This window comes from Hyperolius riggenbachi, chromosome 11 (assembly GCF_040937935.1).
Source record: "Hyperolius riggenbachi isolate aHypRig1 chromosome 11, aHypRig1.pri, whole genome shotgun sequence".
Classification (NCBI taxonomy): Eukaryota; Metazoa; Chordata; class Amphibia; order Anura; family Hyperoliidae; genus Hyperolius; species Hyperolius riggenbachi.
In genome coordinates this window covers 63451913-63474495 of record NC_090656.1, presented here as the reverse complement: position 1 = coordinate 63474495, position 22583 = coordinate 63451913, and the positions used below count along the sequence as shown (strand labels likewise).

At 45.9% G+C, this 22583-nt stretch overlaps 1 protein-coding gene across 1 annotated transcript in view; it reads left to right on the top strand.

Annotated features, from left to right (window-relative positions):
* The window catches only part of CRISPLD2 (cysteine rich secretory protein LCCL domain containing 2), a 115771-nt gene that overhangs the window by 52456 nt on the left and 40732 nt on the right, over positions 1 to 22583 (top strand). The window contains exons 3-6 of the mRNA XM_068260181.1: positions 9135 to 9253; positions 11084 to 11216; positions 15347 to 15462; positions 16660 to 16760. Of these exons, the coding sequence (XP_068116282.1) occupies positions 9135 to 9253; positions 11084 to 11216; positions 15347 to 15462; positions 16660 to 16760 (469 nt within the window). The remainder of the gene's footprint in view (positions 1 to 9134; positions 9254 to 11083; positions 11217 to 15346; positions 15463 to 16659; positions 16761 to 22583) is intronic.

Here is a 22583-nt window from a genome sequence, read left to right as displayed (position 1 = left end):
ATGTGATGTAAATCCGGGCCTGTAGTGACTACACCTCGGTGAAAAACCGTATGCAAATCAGCAAATACCTCCCGAAATGATAGTATCACCCCTGAAAATGATTAGTGAATTGAGACCTGAGAGTGTTATCTTATCACTCCTTCCCTTATTGTGGGATTATACCCCCAAACCTAAAATGTTAAAATTTCAGGAACTACTTTTCATTCCCTGAATGTAAAAACATTTCTGCACTGCAGAGAATAGTAGAAGTTTGCTTTTATATGGCTTGATGTAATCATTGCCTGACAGAAGACACTCTCTGCTTGTGTTATGATTCTGTTCCCTCCTCCCTCCCTCTGCTGAATAGGCACATCGCCCTGGCTGGCAACAGCTGAGTAACTTCAGCAGAAAAGGAGGGGCAGGGAAGACACAGGCAGAGAGATTCCTGCCAGTAATGGTTACATTTGCCAATTAGCCAGAGATAAGCAAGCCTGTTCTGCTCTCTGCAGTGAAAATATATTTTTTTTACACACAATGAATGTTTTAGAATGCTTTCAAATGTTCTTTCATGTAACTAACTAAGAGTAGTTACAGAAATTTTAATTTTAGGAGTATAATCCGACTTTAATTTATCACCTCTGTAGCTATTTGTACATGCAGTAGATAGGGAGGGGAGGAGCACACACAGGATGGAGCCCCGCCCTTCCTGCTGTCTCCTCTTCCAGCATGAATTTACTAAATCATCTATACATATTTATTGTAAAAATTAAGCACTTTTGCTCATTACGCCATTTTCACTGGAGTTCCTCTTTAGTACTGAGAGAACCCCTGGCTACCTAATACTACATGGCACCTGTAGCTGCCTACGCCAGGAAAGGGAAGTAAGGAAGAAGTGACAGCTGGGCCAGCCAGCACACTTGCGGTGCAGTTCAGTGGGGGGTTGAAGGTTCATGGAGGGCAAAGTCTAGGGTGTCTCATGTGATGTAAATCCGGGCCTGTAGTGACTACACCTCGGTGAAAAACCGTATGCAAATCAGCAAATACCTCCCGAAATGATAGTATCACCCCTGAAAATGATTAGTGAATTGAGACCTGAGAGTGTTATCTTATCACTCCTTCCCTTATTGTGGGATTATACCCCCAAACCTAAAATGTTAAAATTTCAGGAACTACTTTTCATTCCCTGAATGTAAAAACATTTCTGCACTGCAGAGAATAGTAGAAGTTTGCTTTTATATGGCTTGATGTAATCATTGCCTGACAGAAGACACTCTCTGCTTGTGTTATGATTCTGTTCCCTCCTCCCTCCCTCTGCTGAATAGGCACATCGCCCTGGCTGGCAACAGCTGAGTAACTTCAGCAGAAAAGGAGGGGCAGGGAAGACACAGGCAGAGAGATTCCTGCCAGTAATGGTTACATTTGCCAATTAGCCAGAGATAAGCAAGCCTGTTCTGCTCTCTGCAGTGAAAATATATTTTTTTTACACACAATGAATGTTTTAGAATGCTTTTAAATGTTCTTTCATGTAACTAACTAAGAGTAGTTACAGAAATGTTAATTTTAGGAGTATAATCCGACTTTAATTTATCACCTCTGTAAATTTATCACCTCTGTAGCTATTTGTACATGCAGTAGATAGGGAGGGGAGGAGCACACACAGGATGGAGCCCCGCCCTTCCTGCTGTCTCCTCTTCCAGCATGAATACAGTCAGCCTGCAGGAGGATCCTGTGGATGGCAGCCAGGGAAGGTGAGAGAGAGAGAGAGAGAGAGAGAGAGAGAGAGAGAGAGAGAGAGAGAGAGAGAGAGAGAGAGAGAGAGAGAGAGAGAGAGAGAGAGAGAGAGAGAGAGAGAGAGAGAGAGAGAGAGAGAGAGAGAGAGAGAGAGAGAGAGAGAGAGAGAGAGAGAGAGAGAGAGAGAGAGAGAGAGAGAGAGAGAGAGAGAGAGAGAGAGAGAGAGAGAGAGAGAGAGAGAGAGAGAGAGAGAGTGGTGTGTGTGTGTATTTCTCTCTGCGTTATTATCTTTTGGAATAACTCCTAAATGAGGTATGAGAAAGAGAAGAACCGAGAGCCCAATATGGTGTGGTATGTCAAGCAGGGGCGTTTCTAGCCATTTTGTCACTCCAGGCAAGAAAACCTGTGGCGCCCCCCCCCCTTTCCCAGGGCGCCCTCCTCCCAGGGCGCCTCCACCCCACACAGCAGCAGTCCTTATTCCCACACACACAGAGTGTGCTGAACTACCTGCTGCCTGCTGTGCCTCTGGAGCTCTGAAGGAGACACACAACAAACAAGCGAATGGGGCCAGGGGGGGGGCACGTAAAGGAAGCACCGTCTCCTGTCTGAAGCCAGCGGTGGCGCTCGAATGCCTGGTGCGTCACACGCTGGCTGCACTCACGTCATACCTCCCAACTTTTGGAGCCTGGAAAGAGGGACACTAAGACATGCCCCTGCCACACTTTTAGACACGCCCCATTCTTACATGCTGCGTATGCCTTCCTCCCATTCCTATACAGTTCCCTGGCGTCAAGGTATGCATCATGTTACATCCAACAACACAGTCTCATTCTTTACATACCAAAGGGATGATTATCTTTACTTTTAATACAGTTATGTGTAGCTTAGAAAGCTCAAGCATTCACAGCAAATTGATAATTAATGCATTCTATCATTTCAGGCACTGACACTCAGTTGTTTAAGAGACACTGAAGCGAGTAAAAAACTCGCTTCTTCTCTTATATTCAGCAGCTGCTAAACCGCCGCTATCCCGCTGCACAACGGGGGTCCCTTACCCCCGAATTCCCCCCCTGCAAAATCAACGACCAAATTGGTCATAGATTTTGTTGCTCCTAGAGGCAGGGCTAACGGCTGCAGCCCTGCCTCACAGCGCGTCTATCAGCGGCGCATAGCCGCCTCTCCCCCGCCCCTCTCAGTGAAGGAAGACTGAGAGGGGCGGGGGGAGAGGCGGAGATACGCGCTGACAGACGCGCTGTGAGGCAGGGCTATAGCAGTTAGCCCTGCCTCAATGCGGAAGAGATCCCCGGCGAGGACGGAGGGGATTTGGGGGTAAGGGACCCCCGTTATGTGGCGCGATAGCGGCGGTTTAGCAGGGACACACATGCCCCTGCTGAATATAAGAGAAGAAGCGAGTTTTATACTCGCTTCAGATTCTCTTTATGTGGACCTCAGACAGTTCACTGTGCCTAATTTATACTTGAGGTTTCCTCCCACCCCATAAGGATTGCCAGCTTCCTCGTCATCCACATCAACCACTCCTTCGTCCCAGCATCGCCTCACGTATCTTTTTCAGTTGCAGTGCTTTGTGCATGTGCAGCTTGGTCACACGTTGCCATGGCTGGGAGTATTTTGCGCTTGGGCGAAGAATGGGGCACACTCGTGATTGGGCATGTGCAGAACACCACGACTGGCCATGACTTAAGAAAATACAGAAGGCGACAACAGAGCGACTAGGGAGGATGGTGAGGGAGCCTACAGTCCTCATGGGGCTGAAGGAAGCCCCAGGTAAGTATAAATAAGGCACAGTGAGTGTACTGTCTCAGGTACACTTTAAGCATGTAACCAAAATCAGTGCTAAATATACAGACTGCTGCATCAACACAAACGTTCATTAGACATCACATTATATTCATGTGCTATACTTGTGAAATGCAGGGCACAGCAGGGATGCAGCATACATTTACACCTGACAACATCCCTCTGCTGATCCTGCATGGACAGTCATCCAGCTCCTGTGACACCCGACACCACAGTACAGGAGATAAACTCCTGTCAGAAACGTCTCTGCAAAAGCCATGCCCATCCTTCACTGATCCCTGAAAGAGCCCAGCAGCACCCAGCCTGCATCACACAGCAGAAGCCATGCCCATCCTTCACTGATCCCTGAAAGAGCCCAGCAGACACCCAGCCTGCATCACACAGCAGAAGCCATACCCATCCTTCACTGATCCCTGAAAGAGCCCAGCAGACACCCAGCCTGCATCACACAGCAGAAGCCATACCCATCCTTTACTGACCCCTGACAGAGCCCAGCAGACACCAGGCCTGCATCACAGTGCAGAGGAGAAACAATTAGCTCCATCAGGCAGGCAGGAAGTAACTTTGCAGTGAGCCCGTGTGTCTCTCTTTGATGATGATGATGGGGATTGGCAGCTGGGATAGATCAGTAGGGGCAACGTGAAAGATGCCTGTAATTACTTACTGTGTGCTGCCCGCAGTCTGTGCCCTTGCAGGGTTTGATGTAGCCGTTTGCTTGCTGCCCTCTCTCTGCCTAAGATCACTTTGGCAGCCAGCATAGATGAGCCTCCGAGTCCCCATCATCTCCAGCAGCATCTACCTCTGGAGGCTCTGCATCACGGATCAGCTCTGCCTCCTTCTTCCTCCGCTCTCTGGCCTCTTCATTCCTGCTTGCCGCTCTCCTTTTCAAACTGTGTCAAGCACAGTAGAGAGAGGCAGGAAGGGGCGGAGCAAAGCAGTGTCTCCGATCTGCTGGATCAAATCTGTGTGGCTGCTCGCTCTGAATGAGAGGAGAGGGGGCGGTACGAGAGGCGGCACTCGGGCACTGAGTAGGGCAGGCATGAATGTAAATAAATAAAAAAACACACTGCAGTAGCGGTGGTTTTGCGCTCTCTCCACCTGTGGCGCTCCAGGCAATAATTTAGAGTTGCCTGATGGGTGAGACGGCTCTGATGTCAAGGCAAATGGATAATAGGAACGAGTATAAATTAAATACTCACAAACCAGGGTTACCTCCAGGAAACCACTGTATAGGCAGGGGAGGAGATTAGCCTGTCCCCACTCAGGATTAAGAAGTCGCTCTCTGTAGACTTGAAGTCCTGGTGTACACCAGAGGAGTTTTTCTGAGCGTTTTGAGTTTTTAAATCTGCTGCTAATGTTATCCTATGTGTCTGTGCACACTGGAGCAATGAGGTTTTGTAAAAAAAACCCCATAGCATTACATTGGAAAGAGCTTTTAGAGGTTTCAAAAGCTCTTCCCAATGTAATGCTATGGTTTTTTTTTACAAAACCTCATTGCTCCAGTGTGCACAGACACATAGGATAACATTAGCAGCAGATTTAAAAACTCAAAACGCTCAGAAAAACTCCTCTGGTGTGCACCAGGCCGAAGACAAGAAGGGGTATCCCCCTCCACCAAAGGTGGATACAGTATGTGTTATAATAGAGAACAGAGGCGCCAAGAGAATAAAAACAGTATTTAAAAGTATTAAAAATTTTGCTTAGGGGGCAGTGGTGGACTTACCTCCCACAAGCAGACACAACAAACTGTGTATTCACAAAAGGGATATTTATTGGTATACTCCAAAAGTGGATCGCAACGCGTTTCGCAGGTCAAGCCCGCTTCATCAGGCAAATACAGGAAGGAGCACACAACAGCAGTAGGTCTGGGTAGCACCTGGCGCCTCAGTCCCTTTTGTGAATACACAGTTTGTTGTGTCTGCTTGTGGGAGGTAAGTCCACCACTGCCCCCTAAGCAAAATTTTTAATACTTTTAAATACTGTTTTTATTCTTTTAGCGCCTCTGTTCTCTATTATAACACATCCTAAATGAGGTAAATTACTTTGTGAATACTAAATGATTTACCACCAGAGGTGATATCAGTAAACACAGCTCAGAATCGATATTAAAGACAGGAGATAAGCTTAGCTTAGTGGATTGTGGTCAACATCTGCATTCCACTAACATTATGTGGCACTACATTGGTTGAGATGATCCAGCGGAAAACCTCATAGGGAACAGTTCTCCAATCACAGCACCATCTGCAACATGAAGCATTCTTATTGGCTGAATAGTGTGGGTGTAGTTAACAGTACCACTTATCTGAAACCTAAAAGTTGTAGAGGGTACTGTCAACTGTGGAAACAGCAACCAATCCCGTAAGCAGATTTTTTTCTGTGTGGATTCCCGCTGGTCACTCACCTCAACCATACTAGTGCCCATCAAGTTTTTTTTCAGTATCAGAAACACTTTCCATAATTATATATTGCTGTATATTAATATGTGGCCCGCCTTCCCAGTGATGCTTTTTCTAGGCTGTTTATTATACGGAATTCTCTTCCCAGAGCATTCTGGGAGACCTGTGATCCTTTTTTTACTTGCTTTAGAACTCTCAATAAAGGAACATTTCGCAGAGCTGCACCTGCCAGCACTAAATATGTTTCCACCTGGGATAAATTTCACGTAAACCAGGGAGAGGAAAGATTTTACAATGGGCAACCATTGACTAAATCATTTATAAATCAATATTGTAAAAAGAGCAATTTTACTCATAATGTTATTTAGATTACAGTTCCTCTGTATTGGCATAATCAGAAATGCTGATCTCCGATTCTGACAAGTGTCTTTCTGATTTCTGTCAAATACTGTGGAAATCTGATTTTCTGATTTTTCCCGATTTCCGTGGAAGTTTTTTTCCCCTTATTATTGTCAATAAAGTTGCTTGATTAACCACTTCGCATCCAGACCTTGTTTCCCCCTTATGGACCAGAGCAGTTTTAGCAGTTTAGCTATGTCCCTATTTAATAAGCAATAACTAAATCCCTACTTATGGTACATAAATGCAATATATATTGTTTTTTTCAAGACAAAATAAGCTTTCATTGTATGCCATTTTTTCCCTCAAACAATTTTGTTTTCCATGCATTTCAATAGGAAAAAAAGGAAGAAAATAGAAAAAACACATTATTTCTCAGTTTTACCAATTCCAGATTAAAAATAAAAAGTGCTACTGTAGATAAAAACACATTTTTTTTGGCTATTCTTATTGTTTATCACAAAATATTATTTTCCTGTCAGAATTTATGGTGAAGATATTTGATTCTGAAATAGTGCTACAGAGTGTATTTTTCCCTATGAACTGAGAAGATAAACGTATTTTAATGGTACAAATCAATCTCATTAGCTCAGGGAACATATATTCCCTTTCACCAATTAGTGCTGTATCAGATAGTGCTGGAAGAGTGATCAGGAGCATGCCCATTCCTGCACAGCACTGCTTCTGCTACAAGACGTTTATCTACGTCCTCGTGGCTTAGATGAAGTCACAGAGGACGTAGATATACTGTAGTGGTGGATAAAGTGGTTAAAAAAAATGTTTTTGCGGATGAAACGTATTATGCATAATCCGCATTTCTGATTGGCAGCCACCGTACACTTCCGTTATTCTCTGATAGTTCTGAGTCTTGTGATTGGCTTAAAAAATCCCCCATATTCTGATTTCTAAAGTACAATACTGATTCTCTGAGTGACCAAATACTTCCGAGCCTTATGATTGACCTAGAATTGGCGAGTTATGTGGTATTCCATGGAATTTCCGATTCCCGCATAATTATTTCTGCACATGGATTTCCATTGCAGAAAGATGATTTACGATTAAAAACTCAGAAATTGGAATTCCGTGGGTTTCAGAAGCTTCTCCCTAATTGGAATATTAATTAAGGGCAACTTGACGTCAGACATACGTATGTTATTATAATGAAATGCATCATTGTACAAAAACCAAGTCTTTTTTTATTGTGCTCTCTTGAGCTGTTTGTTCTGATCGCTGTGGTTATATTTGTGGAATGAAATCTTCCCCTCTTGTTTTTATCACTGTGTCGGCGGGTTGGACTAATCCTCCCAGTAGGGGGGGAGACGATGATCGCGGCTCACTCAGCCCCTGTAATGAAAGTCAGATGAGCAAAGTGCTTAATGTTAATAAGAATTACACTCAAAGTCCCAGCGATGGTCTGCAGGAAGGTAGGGGGTCCACACGTAATTCCCTGCAGGTTCCAGACGTCGGCTGAATGAAGTCACATGTCGGGTCAGGCGTTGTCTCCTGCACCGATCACGCTTCTTTCATGTGATCGCCCAACATCTGGGCTCCGTTCAGAGGTATGATGAGGTCGCGAATAAAAGCGCGACTCTCTGCAAATCATAATATCCCTTGTTTTTAGGCCGGCGGTGGATTCATTCAAAATATCTGAAAATGTATCTTTCAGTTCCAGCAAAAAGTTTATAAAAAAAATAATCTATATATTAATGGGAACTGCGGCCAAATGTTTCATTCTAGTCTTGGCAACGGCGGAGGTGAGTCGGGGTGTCTTATAGTTTTATTTTTGTATCTCGCTCCAGAAAAATACAGACAGGGGTCCAGATACACAATCTTCCAATCAGTAGCTCAGGTCCTGTGCAGAAATAATTGGCCTTTTAGATCTTGTGGGCACTTTTTGTTTGCACGAAATCCTCAGGAGGGTTTAAAGTGGTGGTGTAATTGTAACTAAGTGGGCTTTAACAGTGGTGTAGCAATAGGGGGTGCAGAGCTATCCCAAACCCTTCTTCCTGAAGCCTGGCCCTACCCTTGTTCCCAAACCACTACTGAAAACCACCTGACCCGGACCCCAACAGTCAATGGCTGTTCATGCAGTTCATAATGGGACCAATTCAATTTGATTGGTCAATTTTCAAGCTGCATACATTTCCAGCAGTGGCGTAGCAATAGAGGGTGCAGAAGTTGTGACCGCACCAGGGCCCTCGGCCCCTCGCTCAACTGCAGTATTAGCTCTCTATTGGTCCTGTGCTGGTAATAATCACTTTTATAGATGCTTTGAATAGTGGTAATCATTAACAAACTGTTCCCCTTCTCCTTCTTGCACCTCTGACAGTGTGGTTGTCCTTAGCACGTATTGATGCGCTGTATCAATTGTTATGTATAGAGTGGGCAATTGCAGCAGGGCCCCAGAACCTGTAGGGGTCCTCCCAAGGATTCCCCCCATCTCAACTGATTCTCCCTGAGGCCCCTGTAGTCTTTGGCAGCTTAGAGTCTCACCTGTCCCAGTGAACACGCTCCTCATCTTAACTCCTTCAGGCAGGAGAGTCATGAGCACAAGGCGGCTATGCAGTGTCCACAACGGGCTTGGCCATTTACCATGCATAAGATGCCATATTGACATTGGCGAGAAAAAGAGCCACCAATTCTTTCTCTGCCCAGAGCTACCATGTGTCTAGAGCCTCCCCTGTCCGCTTAGTTTCTCCCCCTCCCCCAACACCACTACCGTAAAGGTTTTTTTTTTTTTAAGTGGAAATGTTATTTATGTACTACTGTCTCCAATAATGGCTGAGTTTTACTTGTCTCTGTGCTGAACAGACATGGGATGAGGAGCTGGAAAGATCGTCCGAGGCCTGGTCCCAGGAGTGCATATGGGAGCATGGACCAACCAATCTTCTCATGTCTATTGGACAGAACTTGGCAGTTCACTGGGGCAGGTGAGTGTTTGCGAGACTTTATAAGCAACCAAGCAACCAAACTACTAACCAACCAACTAACCCAGTCATGCATTCAGTAGACCAATCCTTTGATTAATTGATACAGCACTGGCAGTGCTAAACTAAAGGTGCCCATAGACCTAACGATTATGGGCAGATTAGTCAATGAGACAAATTTATCTCTAATCGAATCTGATTAGAGATAAATTTGTCTTTTTGTTGTCTCTGCCCATACACTACAGGCCGATTCCCATCCGATTTCAGCATGAAATCTTCAGGGAATCGGCACCACCACTGCCCGAATGTAATGTTCCCCCCAGTGTGTGCATTTATACATTACCTGTCCTGTAGCAGTCTCCGCGCGGGGTTCATAACCTCCAGGTGGCTCTCCGTACACTAGCGCATAGAGTCTGACGTCGGCACCTATCGTCTGACGTCAGACGCTAGGTGCCAGTAGCGTGTATGGATAGCCGCTCCGAGGTTACGGGACATCGCGCGGAGGCTGCAACAGGACAGGGGGTGGTGTCTCTTTGATTTTTAATTGCGAACGCAAGTACTACATGACACTGCCACACGTACCGATGTCACTTCATGTGGTGCTGGTGCTCGCGGTGACACCGGACACAGGAGGAGGCAAGGAGCTGCACCGGTGTGACACGTGAGCCTTCAGCACTCACTACCAGCCCAGGAAGGGGGGGAGGGGGTGTCAATGTTTTGACTTGTCAGAAGCATTTTTTGCCAGTTTGCCAGATTATTGTCCTGAACTTTGACAAAGAGACCCTGTGAGGTCTCAAAACGTTGACACCGGTTCTGTTTTTGTCAGAATAAATTGCTACAAATACAAAGGAGGTGTCGATTTTAGTCTATTGATCTACAGCCAGAGTGGAGTCATCCACTCTATACAGCCTTGGGCACTCCACTGTGAAAACTGTTGGCCAGCCTGGCAGAACTACGGGGATTCTCCTTTTAATGCTGGTAACACACGATGCAATTTCCTGTCACCGACAGGTGATCCTAGTACCATGTATACATGTTCAAACTACTCCCGATCGATAAAGTAATTGATTTTCCCATGATATGAAAATCGATTCCTTTAGGGCTCTTTCACATAAGACAACGCGAGCAGGAGCCGTTCTCCTGCACGTGTTGTCTGACTGCGGCGTGTCGTCGGGTATCTGCGGTGCGACGCAATCAGCGGCAGCTGGTAATGAAACCCGGCGAAAAACGCCGGCTCGCGGGTGCGTTGGAGGAAAAACTGCGCCCGGGTGCGTCGGAACCATATCGCATCGAAACGCAGCGTCGGGTGTGAAAGGTAAAATGAAAGTCTATGGACTTTCATACTACCTTGGTTAACGCACAAAATCGCCGCAAGTGTGAAAGAGCCCTTACAGACTGGAAGTGGATTGGACATGTCAGAAATAATCGTATGTGTCCCTTCAATCCGATGGGAAATTGTATTGTGTGTTCCCAGCGTAATACGGCAGGAGAATGTTGAACTTTGTAGTTCACAGGAAGCAGATGTGAAGAACTGTAAGACCTCATCTCCTCTAACAGGAAGTAACAGGTTGAGGATCCTGAGCCTGTATGGATAGGTGCGCAGCTACACAAAGGATTTATTCAATTTAAAAAGTTCACCTTCAGTAGTATTACTTATGATTAACCCTAAAGAACATGGCTGTCAGAGTTTTGTATTTTTTAGCTGGGCTTTCAGATGTCCTAAAAACACCATTGATCAATAAAATGGTATACTTGCATTTTAGTAGTCCTTTATGAACTTGCCACCTCTGCCTCCACTATATACGGTGATCTTCTTCTTCTTCTCCTCTTAAGATATCGGTCTCCCGCCTTCCACGTCCAGTCCTGGTATGACGAGGTGAAGGATTACACATACCCATATCCTCATGAGTGTAACCCGTATTGCCCAGAGAAATGTTCTGGACCTATGTGCACCCACTACACTCAGGTTGGTGATGAGCTGCTTTTTTGGACAATGGGCTTCAATTCACTAAGCTTTTCTCCTATCTTTAATAACGTTTCTGAGCTATTTCTAGAGTTATCACCATGGTGATAAGTCATGTAGTATTCAGGAAACAATTTACCTCAGGAGAACCTAAACTTAACTCTTCTGTCTTTAAGTTAAGGTGAGATCTCTAAAGTTAACATTTCAATCCTTAAAGGAGTTATCAGCCAAAAATTACAAAAATGAGCTTTACTCACCTGGGGCTTTCTCCAGCCCCTTGCAGCCGACTGTCCTATGCCGACCGCTCCACTCTTCGCCGCCGTCCCGGTCTCCACGCACGTTGCAGAGGCCGACCCCGAGGTCATCCTTACTGCGTCTGCACGAATCGCCACTTTCAATCAAGCCCACGTTTAGAGCCGGCGCTACCATAGAGGCAAAGGGGGCAATTGCCCCAGGGCCCCACAACTTGTAGGGGCCCCCAGTGGCTACAAGAGGGAAAATAAATTCAAATTGACCTTATAGTTTTTGAGAAAAAGTTTCAAAGGAAAAAAAAAAACACATTTAAAAACCTGCCGACTTTAATGGTTAATAGCAAATCCACCTTAAATGCTAGAAACCGTAAATTTGCAGGATATGTTAAGGAGATCATTGGGAATAAGAGGAAATTTTTTTTTTCAAAAAGACCTTATAGTTTTTGAGAAAATTGATTTTAAAGTTTCGAAGGAAAAAAGTATACTTTTAAATGCGGTAAATGTCACTTTTAGTAGCAAACCTAACGGTAGTGTAATTTTACATGCATCAAAAGAAAGAGCAATACATTTCCTGACTGGGTTTCCTGGGGGTCCATACGCAGCCGCAGCGCTTTGGCCAGGGATCACTATACAGCCACAATATGGCTGTATGAAGATCCCTGGCATTTTTTCCTATTTTCCCAATTTATTTTTTATGTTTAGAGTGTGGGAAATTTTTTTTTTTAAATTATGTGGGGTCCCCCCTCCTGAAACTTTTTAACCCCTTGTCCCCCATGCAGGCTGGGGTAGCCATAATGTGGAGCTCCGACCGATTGGGGCTTCACACCCTGACTATACCAGCTGCAAAAAAGGTCCCTTAATGCCGATTTTTGTTCCGGGTATCTGTTGGGGGGGCCCCCCAGGTTTATTTTGCCCTGCGGCCCCATTGTTGCTTAAACCGGCCCTGCCCACGTTGTACGCAGCTTACTGCGCAGGCGCATGCGTAAAGAGACGGAGGGAGTCCCTGTGCATGCAGAAAACTGGCCGCGTCCGGCGGAAGTGACAGGACCCGGTACCGGCGGATAGAGGCAGTGGAGAAAGGTGGCTTTGGAGCGATCCAGGCTGATGGGGCTGGAGGAAGCCACAGGTATGTATAATCTCTTTTTTCCATTTTAAGGTTCCTTCGTCTCTGGTTCCCTTTAAGGACTAAAGTGATAAGATAACTCTGTCACTGTGAAAACTTATCTCTACACCTTAATAAGGCAAGCTTCTTTAGTGAATTAACAATTAAAATCGATGTGTGGTGATAAGTTTTCACTTGCCTTAATATCTCCAGCATGATCTAATGCTGGTAATACACCACCATGCATTGTTCCAGCAGATAGATGGTTCGATAGATAATTTTCCACATGTCCGATATCACGTTTGATCGTTTTACTGCTCGATTTCTCATAGAAGTGAATGGAAAAAGATAAGAAAAACGAGTGGAAGATTAGAGAATCGAGCAGCAAAATCGATCGAGTGGAGAATCTAGAGGGAAAAAAGGCATCCTGTATGCCCAGTATTAGTGAAAAGAGGCCATTGTAAGAAAAATCTCTTTTGTAATGTACTAGTTAGTGAAGCTCGGTACACACATGCGATCATTGTCACCCGCATGGATCAGGAATCAATCCCTCAGGCGACAGTTTGGTGTCTCGATGCTATAAAGACACGTTGCTAGTTTGTAAGCTAGCGGCATGTTCTGCTACTATGGAGGAGGGCGGAGGAATAATGAGCAGCGCACAAAATGGAGTGGGAGGGGATTTGAGTTGAGCATTTAATATAACGGAAGGCTTCACTACCACACTGTAATATCCATCTGCTCTAATCTCTGGAATTACTGAAAATGTAGTCTTGCCGTTTTCACTGCAGGTCACTTCTCATGATTTACTTTATCCTCCATGTGATCAGTTTATATTGCTCAAATTCAGGGTCTCTTTCAAGCAAACCTGCTGGGATGAAAACTTGCTACCTGCTGTATCTCTGAAGAGAGTCACAAGATCAGTTGAACTCATATTTCTGATCACTAGTCCCAAAGCCTCAGCATCCACCAGGCATCCTAGACAGGTGCCTGGGGCCTCATGGGTGTCATGGGGCCCACCTGCCCACCTCTCTCCACTTCAGCTTACCAAAAAGACCAAAAGGGGGCCCAAATATACTACCTTGCCTAGGACTAGGGTCCCATTACATCCTAATCCATCTCTGACTAGCAGCTAGCCCCACTTACTTTGAGCCTTTAATTGGGGCTTTAAAGGAGCATACATATGAAATAGCCCCTGGGAGACCTGGGCACAGGATATAGCTGCTGTATGGCTTACCCTGCTCCTGCACAGGTCCTGGCAGTGTTTATTACAATTCCCCCTCCAGGTCCACGTGGATGGTGGGGAAAGATGTAATTTGGCTTCCAGCTATTGCTGGCGACCGCATTACAGTCTTTTTGAAGGAGCATACATATGAAATAGCCTCCGGGAGACTTGGGCGCAGGATGTATCTGCTTCATGGCTTACCCTGCTCCTGCACAGGTCCTGGCAGGGTTAATTACTATTCCCCCTCCAGGTCCACGCGGATGGTGGGAAAAGATGTAATTTGGCTTCCACCTATTGCTGGTGGCTGTCTTTTTGAAGGAGCATACATATGAAATAGCCTCCGGGAGACTTGGGCGCAGGATATAGCTGCTATATGGCTTATCCTGCTCCTGCACAGGTCCTGGCGGTGTTAATTACTATTCCCCCTCCAGGTCCACATGAATGGTGGGGAAAGATGTCATTCGGCTTCCAGCTATTGCTGGCGGCTGCATTACAGTGTTTTAAAAGTAACTTCAGCTCCATCTTCTGACGGCGCCGAAGTTACTCACTGTGCGCCGCTATAGCCGTAATTCCTATTAAGGTCTATGGTGGAGCCGACTGCGCCCAAACCTCCTGCGCTGTTATTACAGCGCTCGTTGAAGGACCAACTGCCAGACTCAAAAGATTAAATGTGGAGGAGCTTCCTCCTGACACTCAGTCTTCCTCTTCACCCTTAGCAACAGTTCTAATTTGCATATTATTTTCCTGAGTGTAACTCTAGAACAAAAAGACAAAATGGCGCTCAACACCCTTAAAAATCAATATGAGCGGGTGTGTAGAGGTGGCATCCACCAGAAAGCGTGTGATTCCAAATACTAGTGATCAATGGAGTGTGCCCGTCTCAGCAGCGTCCATCCTATAGCCCAGCTGTCACTTCCCCTCAGCGGCAGACCTCCAGCTGGAGGTCTGCCGCTGAGGGGAAGTGACAGCTGGGCTATAGGATGGACGCTGCTGAGACGGGCACACTCCATTGATCACTAGTATTTGGAATCACACGCTTTCTGGTGGATGCCACCTCTACACACCCGCTCATATTGATTTTTAAGGGTGTTGAGCGCCATTTTGTCTTTTTATATATATGATTGTTGGACTGTGAGGCACACACAGGAGATAACAGAAGGCGATCCATCCATCGTGATATTAATTGAGTGGATTTTAGCATATTTTACTGTTTATTGGTATTATTGGTTTGAAGTGAGGAGCGCATAACCAGGATATATTATCCATAATTTTTTATAACTCTAGAACAAGCCTCCCATTGTCAGGTAATTTATGAATTAGGGTTAGGGTGAATTATGCACGTTATCATTATGTACTCCATTTATAATACTCAGGTTGTCTTCAGGTTCACTTGAAAGAGACCGTGGCTATGGACATAGCATGTTTGCTGTACTTTGAGATCTACAGGTGACCCTACCTCCCAAGCAGACCTGAACCGCAGCCATCATCTACTCCTCCCCATTGATGGACAAACTGCTGCTGAAGAAGTTGACCAACTCATTTTTTTTTCCATCTCCAGATCGTCTGGGCCACAACCACAAAAGTGGGCTGCGCGGTCAATGTCTGCAAAAGGATGAACGTGTGGGGCGAAATCTGGGAGAACGCCGTCTACCTGGTCTGCAACTACTCGCCAAAGTAAGAGCCAGCAAAAGGCAGATCGCAGTACCGGCGTCCGCACAAACGGAGCTTTCATGGTCCGCCGCAGAGGTGGAAAATAACTCGCAGCCTCAGTGAGACTGTCTCTCCCCAGGACAGATCGCATGTCCTTCTTTTAAAGTGGACCTGAACTCTTGCACAGGACAGAAGGAAAACATAGAGAAATGCACCCTGTGTGTATTTAGAGAGTTTAGCCTGTCTAATTCCCCCTCATCTGTGACTGCCATGGCAGAGAGCTAATTGGTAAATACAAGATGTTAACACCATGTCTGCTTCCATGAAAGCAGGAAGACGACACACTGCAGATTTATTGCAGGGTTTGTATCAGCTGTAACAAAGCAATGTTTGTCTTTAAAGGTTATTACGCTGTTGCTTATCTTTTAGAGCAGAGAGAAAGTTCTGAGTTCAGGTGTGCTTTGAAGGAAACCTGAAGAATCTATAAAAAAAAGTTTCATTTACTTGGGGCTTCTGCCAGCCCCCCCTGCAGCCATCCTGTGCCCGAGGCGTTACCAAATGATCTTCCGGTACCCCGACGCGGCTTACTTTCGCTTTCTTCAGTCACCATCCACTGCATCTGCGCGTCCCCGACTATGAGCGTCCTCGTTCGTGGAGCGCATACAAGGACGCGTGCAGCCAGGGCGGTGCAGGCGCAGTGGGCGTCGGCTTGCAAGTTGGCGAGATGAAAGTGAGCCACGGCGGGGGGGCAGGAGGACTATTTGGTCCAGCGCAGGCACAGGGCGGCTGCAGGGGGCTGGCAGAAGCCTCAAGTAAGTTATTTTTTTTATTTTTAGATTGTTCAGGGCCGCTTTAAAGAACATATTTAAATTAACCCTTTAAAAAAATTCCAATCACAACGGTCCAAAGAAACGTGAAATGACAATTCTGTATCTGCGTTGGGTTAGGAGGACACAGGGAAGTTTCAGCATGCTTTGAAAACATTCTGTAAAGAGAATTCTAATCTTAGTCCATCCACTGGCCAATTCAAAGCATCTTTCTATCCATTCATTGCAGCAGGGAGCGGCTTGGTCCCGCGATGGCTGCCGCCTGTCACTGCGGAGGCACAGAAGCTGCATTCACGGCCCCTCTGACCCCCCTCTCATCTCAGGGCAGCTGCACAAAAGAGGCTTATGACACTCGTTTAATATGGAGATTTTATGCCTGCTCTTTCTTTTTCAGGGGTAACTGGATTGGCGAAGCGCCCTACAAATCTGGCCGGCCTTGCTCCGAGTGCCCGCCCAGCTACGGGGGCAGCTGCAAGAATAATCTGTGCTACAAAGGTAAACAGCCCACTGATGTGTAAATCCACTCTGTGTATTTTATCCAACAGCTTCCAGGAAAACTCCACCTCGGACTGAGAAAAAAGTGTGACAAAACCACTTGTGTGACAATGCCTAGGCAGGTGACATCACACTGTAGAGAGCTATGTGACAGTGCCTGAGCAGGTGACATCACACTGTAGAGAGCTATGTGACAATGCCTCAGTGGGTGACATCACACTGTAGAGAGAGCTGTGTGACAATGCCTGAGCGGGTGACATCAAACTGTAGAGAGCTGTGTGATAATGCCCAAGTGGGTGACATCACACTGTAGAGAGCTATGTAACAATGCCTGAGCGGGTGACATCACACTGTAGAGAGGTGTGACAATGCCTGAGCAGGTGACATCATACTGTAGAGAGCTGTGTGACAATGCCCAAGCGGGTGACATCACACTGTAGAGAGCTGTGTGACAATGCCTCAGTGGGTGACATCACACTGTAGAGAGCTGTGTGACAATGCCCAAGCGGGTGACATCACACTGTAGAGAGCTGTGTGACAATGCCTGAGCAGGTGACATCACACTGTAGAGAGCTATGTGACAATGCCTCAGTGGGTGACATCACACTGTAGAGAGCTGTGTGACAATGCCTCAGTGGGTGACATCACACTGTAGAGAGCTGTGTGACAATGCCCAAGCGGGTGACATCACACTGTAGAGAGCTGTGTAACAATGCCTGATCAGGTGGCATCACACTGTAGAGAGCTGTGTGACAATGGTTGAGCAGGTGACATCACACTGTAGAGAGCTGTGTGACAAAGGCTGAGCAGGTGACATCACACTGTAGAGAGCTGTGACAATGCCTGAACAGGTGACATCACACTGTAGAGAGCTGTGTGACAATGCCTGATCAGGTGGCATCACACTGTAGAGAGCTGTGTGACAATGGCTGAGCAGGTGACATCACACTGTAGAGAGCTGTGTGACAATGGCTGAGCAGGTGACATCACACTGTAGAGAGCTGTGACAATGGCTGAGCAGGTGACATCACACTGTAGAGAGCTGTGACAATGCCTGAACAGGTGACATCACACTGTAGAGAGCTGTGTGACAATGCCTGAGCAGGTGGCATCACACTGTAGAGAGCTGTGTGACAATGCCTGATCAGGTGGCATCACACTGTAGAGAGCTGTGTGACAATGGCTGAGCAGGTGACATCACACTGTAGAGAGCTGTGTGACAATGGCTGAGCAGGTGACATCACACTGTAGAGAGCTGTGACAATGCCTGAACAGGTGACATCACACTGTAGAGAGCTGTGTGACTATGCCTGAGGAGGTTACATCACACTGTAGAGAGCTGTGTGACAATGGCTGAGCAGGTGACATCCCACTGTAGAGAGCTGTGTAACAATGGCTGAACAGGTGACATCACACTGTAGAGAGCTGTGTGACAATGGCTGAACAGGTGACATCACACTGTAGAGAGCTGTGTGACAATGCCTCAGTGGGTGACATCACACTGTAGAGAGCTGTGTGACAGTGGTTGAGCAGGTGACATCACACTGTAGAGAGCTGTGTGACAATGGCTGAGCAGGTGACACCACACTGTAGAGAGCTGTGTGACAATGCCTCAGTGGGTGACATCACACTGTAGAGAGCTGTGTGACAATGGCTGAGCAGGTGACATGACACTGTAGAGAGTTGTGTGACAATGGCTGAGCAGGTGACATCACACAGTAGAAAGCTGTGTGACAATGCCTCAGTGGGTAACATCACACTGTAGAGAGCTGTGTGACAATGCCTCAGTGGGTGACATCACACTGTCACACTTCAGTCAGAGCATCTGATTTGCATGCTTGTTCAGGGTCTATGGCTAAATGTATTAGAGGCAGAGGATCAGCAGGACAGCCAGGCAATGTTCATTGTTTAAAAATAAATATGGCGGCTTCCACGTCTCTCACTTCAGGTGTGCTTTCATCTTGATTTCTGTGAATTGCTGTGAGGGAAAATTTGGGTTAAACTGTTTAATCAGCTGTGAAAACTGAGTATCGGTTGGGCTGTCTTACCGCTCCGAGCCCGGCATTTGTCGGGACGCCTCTCCCAGCACTCCAGGCTGCTCGGCAACCAAATATTTAAGGCATATATAGAGCATTCCATGATGACTAGTAGAAGCGTTTTATTATTTTAATCATAAAATATCAGCCTGGCCCAGGAGGGAACTTTCTTTTGTGCTGGTTACGTGAACATCACACATTGTGCTTCCTCATGTGATTTCCATTAGCAAGACGTCACCGTCCCGGCCTGTCCAAGATGTGCCTACCAGGCTATAACGTATCTGCGTGCCATCTGCAGAGCTGGAATACTGGCAGACAGGCATCAGTCATAGAAAGCCTCTATGCTAAAGAACTCCACAAAGAGATATTATTATACAAATCACAATTTTAAATTACACGCTTTTAAAAATGTTTTTGTCCTTCAGAACCTGTCAGCTGCATAGGTTTCAGCTTATTTACATCAGAGCTATAGAGAAACAGTCGGCCCCTTCTGGGGTCAATTAGTGGATTAGAATAGAATTGCCGGTAGGCAATAATGCTGAGTGTTAGCTATATGCGACTGCCATGTATTCCTAACTCAACATTACTATCAAGAGTTTTGGTGTTTATCATATGGTTGGCCCAACCCTATACCTTCCTTCAACTTTAAAGCCTAACCTTACCTTCCCCAAACCCTTCTAACAAAAGCTTCCATCCTTATGCCTAACTTTACCCCCCTTTCCTATCGTAATTTACCTTCCTAACTCCCTGAACTTTAATTTCTCAGCATCAGCATGGGTTTTATGGACAGTTGTGTGACTAACATGCTCAGCTTTTATGTGGTGGTGGTGTGGATATTGGGAATGCTGTAGATGTGATATACTAAGGGCTCTTTCACATTAGGGCAGATTTTGTGCGTTAACGCAAACGGCTAACGTTTGCGTTAACCAAGGTGAGATGAAAGTCCATAGACTTTCATTTTACCTTTCACACCCGACGCTGCGTTTCGATGCGTTGCGGTTCCGACGCACTCGGGCGCAGTTTTTCATCCAACGCACCCGCGAGCCGGCATTTTCCGTCGGGTTTAATTACCAGCTACCGCCGCTGATTGCGTTGCACCGCAGATATCCGACGACACGCCGCAGGCAGACAACGCGTGCAGGAGAACAGCTCCTGCACGCGTTGTCTAATGTGAAAGAGCCCTTAGACTTTGCAAAGGCCCTTGATACTGTGACCCAGAACAGTCTGGTTCAAAAGTTGAGGATGTAAGGACTAGGGAAGAGTCTGTGTGTATGGATGGGAAACTGGCTAATGGAAATAAAGTTGTGGTCAATGGATCATATTCAAAATGGGTGACTGTTAGCAGTGGGGTCCCACAGGGGTCAGTACTGGGTCCACTACTCTTCAATGTATTTATTAATGACCAAGTAGATGCAGTAGGAAGCAATGTTACTATTTTTGCAGATGATACAAATTTGTGAAGATTTATTAACACACAGGAACATAGTGACATATTGCAGAAGGATCTGGATAGGATGGTACATAAATGGCAGATGAAATTCAATGTTGAAAAATGTACAGTCATGCATTTTGTTTGTACCAGTGGTCTAGCTCCCTTCCCCAGTCCCCCCCCCCCCCCACCTTCCATCTGCGCTTCATGCAAATAAGCTGCCCAATAATGGCACAATTTGCAGTGAAGAATCGCCTGTACGCTCAGATAAATGCGATCTGATAGGCAGAAAATAAACCTTATTAATGCCCTAAATCAAGTGTGAAATATTGTATGGTGATCGTTTAATGACAATTTAGTCCACTGGAAAAATGTCTAATACAGCATTTTTTTTCCGATTCTTTCACTTACAATTGAACCGTTAGAGGGCACCATAAAGTTATCATTTGACAACAATGTAATCAGTGGTGCTAGATAGGAAATAGAGATTGATTTGTTGATGGTGAAATAATCAATGTATTACAACATTTTATTTTCAATCGCATTTATCTAATCACTCGGGCGCTTCCTTGCTGAAAATTGTACCAGTAATTGGCACCATAAAGTTATCATTTGAAAACAATTACCGTAAGTCAGTGTTAAGAATGGGCGTGTCTGTTGATAAAACAGCCGAAAACTCATCAAGATGTCCTTATTAGTATTATTAAATAGAATGGAAAATTGCATGCCTACTTTTATTCAAATTATTTCAGGCCCCCTTTTGAGGTTAAACCTGCATCAGGGGTGTAGCAATAGCCATAGCAGTCATAGCATCTGCTATGGGGCCCTGTAGCATAGAGGGCCCAGGAGGTAGTTGATGTATTCAACATTAACTTTCTTGTGTTTTTCTAACTTCTGACTTTGTCTCAGTGCCCATAAACAATATGAAGTGTTGATTGCATGAGAATGTACACTGCCCAGTTAACACATATCTATAGTGTAGGGGCTGGTGGCATTGTTTAAGAGTGCCTACATCTGAGGGCCCCTTGAAAGTTTTGCTATGGGGCCCCATGATCTCTAGCTACGCCACTGACCTGCATTTTACCCTATTTTGCTGCAATGGGCCGCAAAAGCAATGAAAGTCTATGGAGACTTTCACACTTATTGCGATCCCTTATGGTGGTGCCAGGGCTGTGGAGTCGGTACAAAAATCATCCAACTCCAACTGCGAGTCCGACTCCTCAGTTTATGAAACCGCCGATTCTGACTCCGACTCCAGGTACCCAAAATAGCTCCGACTCCGCCTCCACAGCCCTGTGGGTGCGCCGACGCAAGAGCAACATCGCTTTACTGCAAGCACCGCGCTTAACACACCCTGCTTGGAGTATTGTAAGTCTATGGGTGACGCACTATGTGTTAGTAACAGAGCACGGTGTGGTGCGCATGCATGGACCAACGGGAATCCCAATAAGGTACTTCCTACTCAGCAGGGAGTGTGCGCCACTGAGCAGGGGCGGGGCTATGCATATGACGCTGTCAGCGCACTCTGCTGCAGGGTCATATGTCTGTAATTTTTATGTTGCAGTAGGATCTGGCACGAGCATCACATCACCACGGCAATGTAAAAAATAAGTGTAAAACTGGCCTAAAGTGATCAGCATGCCTGCCAGCCGAATAGCATTCTTAGCGTATGGTAGAGCTGGCGGGCACTTGGGGTGGAAAGGCGGATGCACATCCACCTTGGAAAAAGCTTGGTGTAAGCCACGTGAAACGGTCGTCAGGCCGTGCACCCTCTGGCACCCACCACCGCTGCCTCCCATCTACACCCAGACGTCACACTTCTGGTATGACCCTTTGAACTGTCATATTTTGAATGACTGTCATATCCTGCTGATGCTTTCAAACTTGCATTTTTGTGTCATTTTCTTGCACAATAAACACTATAGTGCCAGACTTTTTTTCTACGCTTTATGTTTCATGAATAGCAATCTTAGCAGGGAGGTTAGTGGAGGAAAGATCCAATTGACTTTCTTTCAGCATTAGTTTCTGTTAAATATTCCAACAAACACTTTTGTGTTTTTGATTCGATGCCTAAATGCTTTCATTGGCTGCCGTTGCCTTAGTGAGTCTCTTGTAAAGTCCTAAAATGACTCTCGTGGTAAATTAGAAGCAGCGATGTGGAGATCAGCAAAACACTTTGACAATATTGGTTTTGACAGTTTTGGATTGAACGCTGCCCGAGGAAGAACGCGGCGTACTCCCTCTCTGGAAACAGAGGTTCACCTGACACTGGCTCATACGCACTGTGAACAGCCGGCTGGGATTACACTGCGAGGTCTCGGGCTGAGAATCTAACATGTGTACGGGTTTCCCACAGCA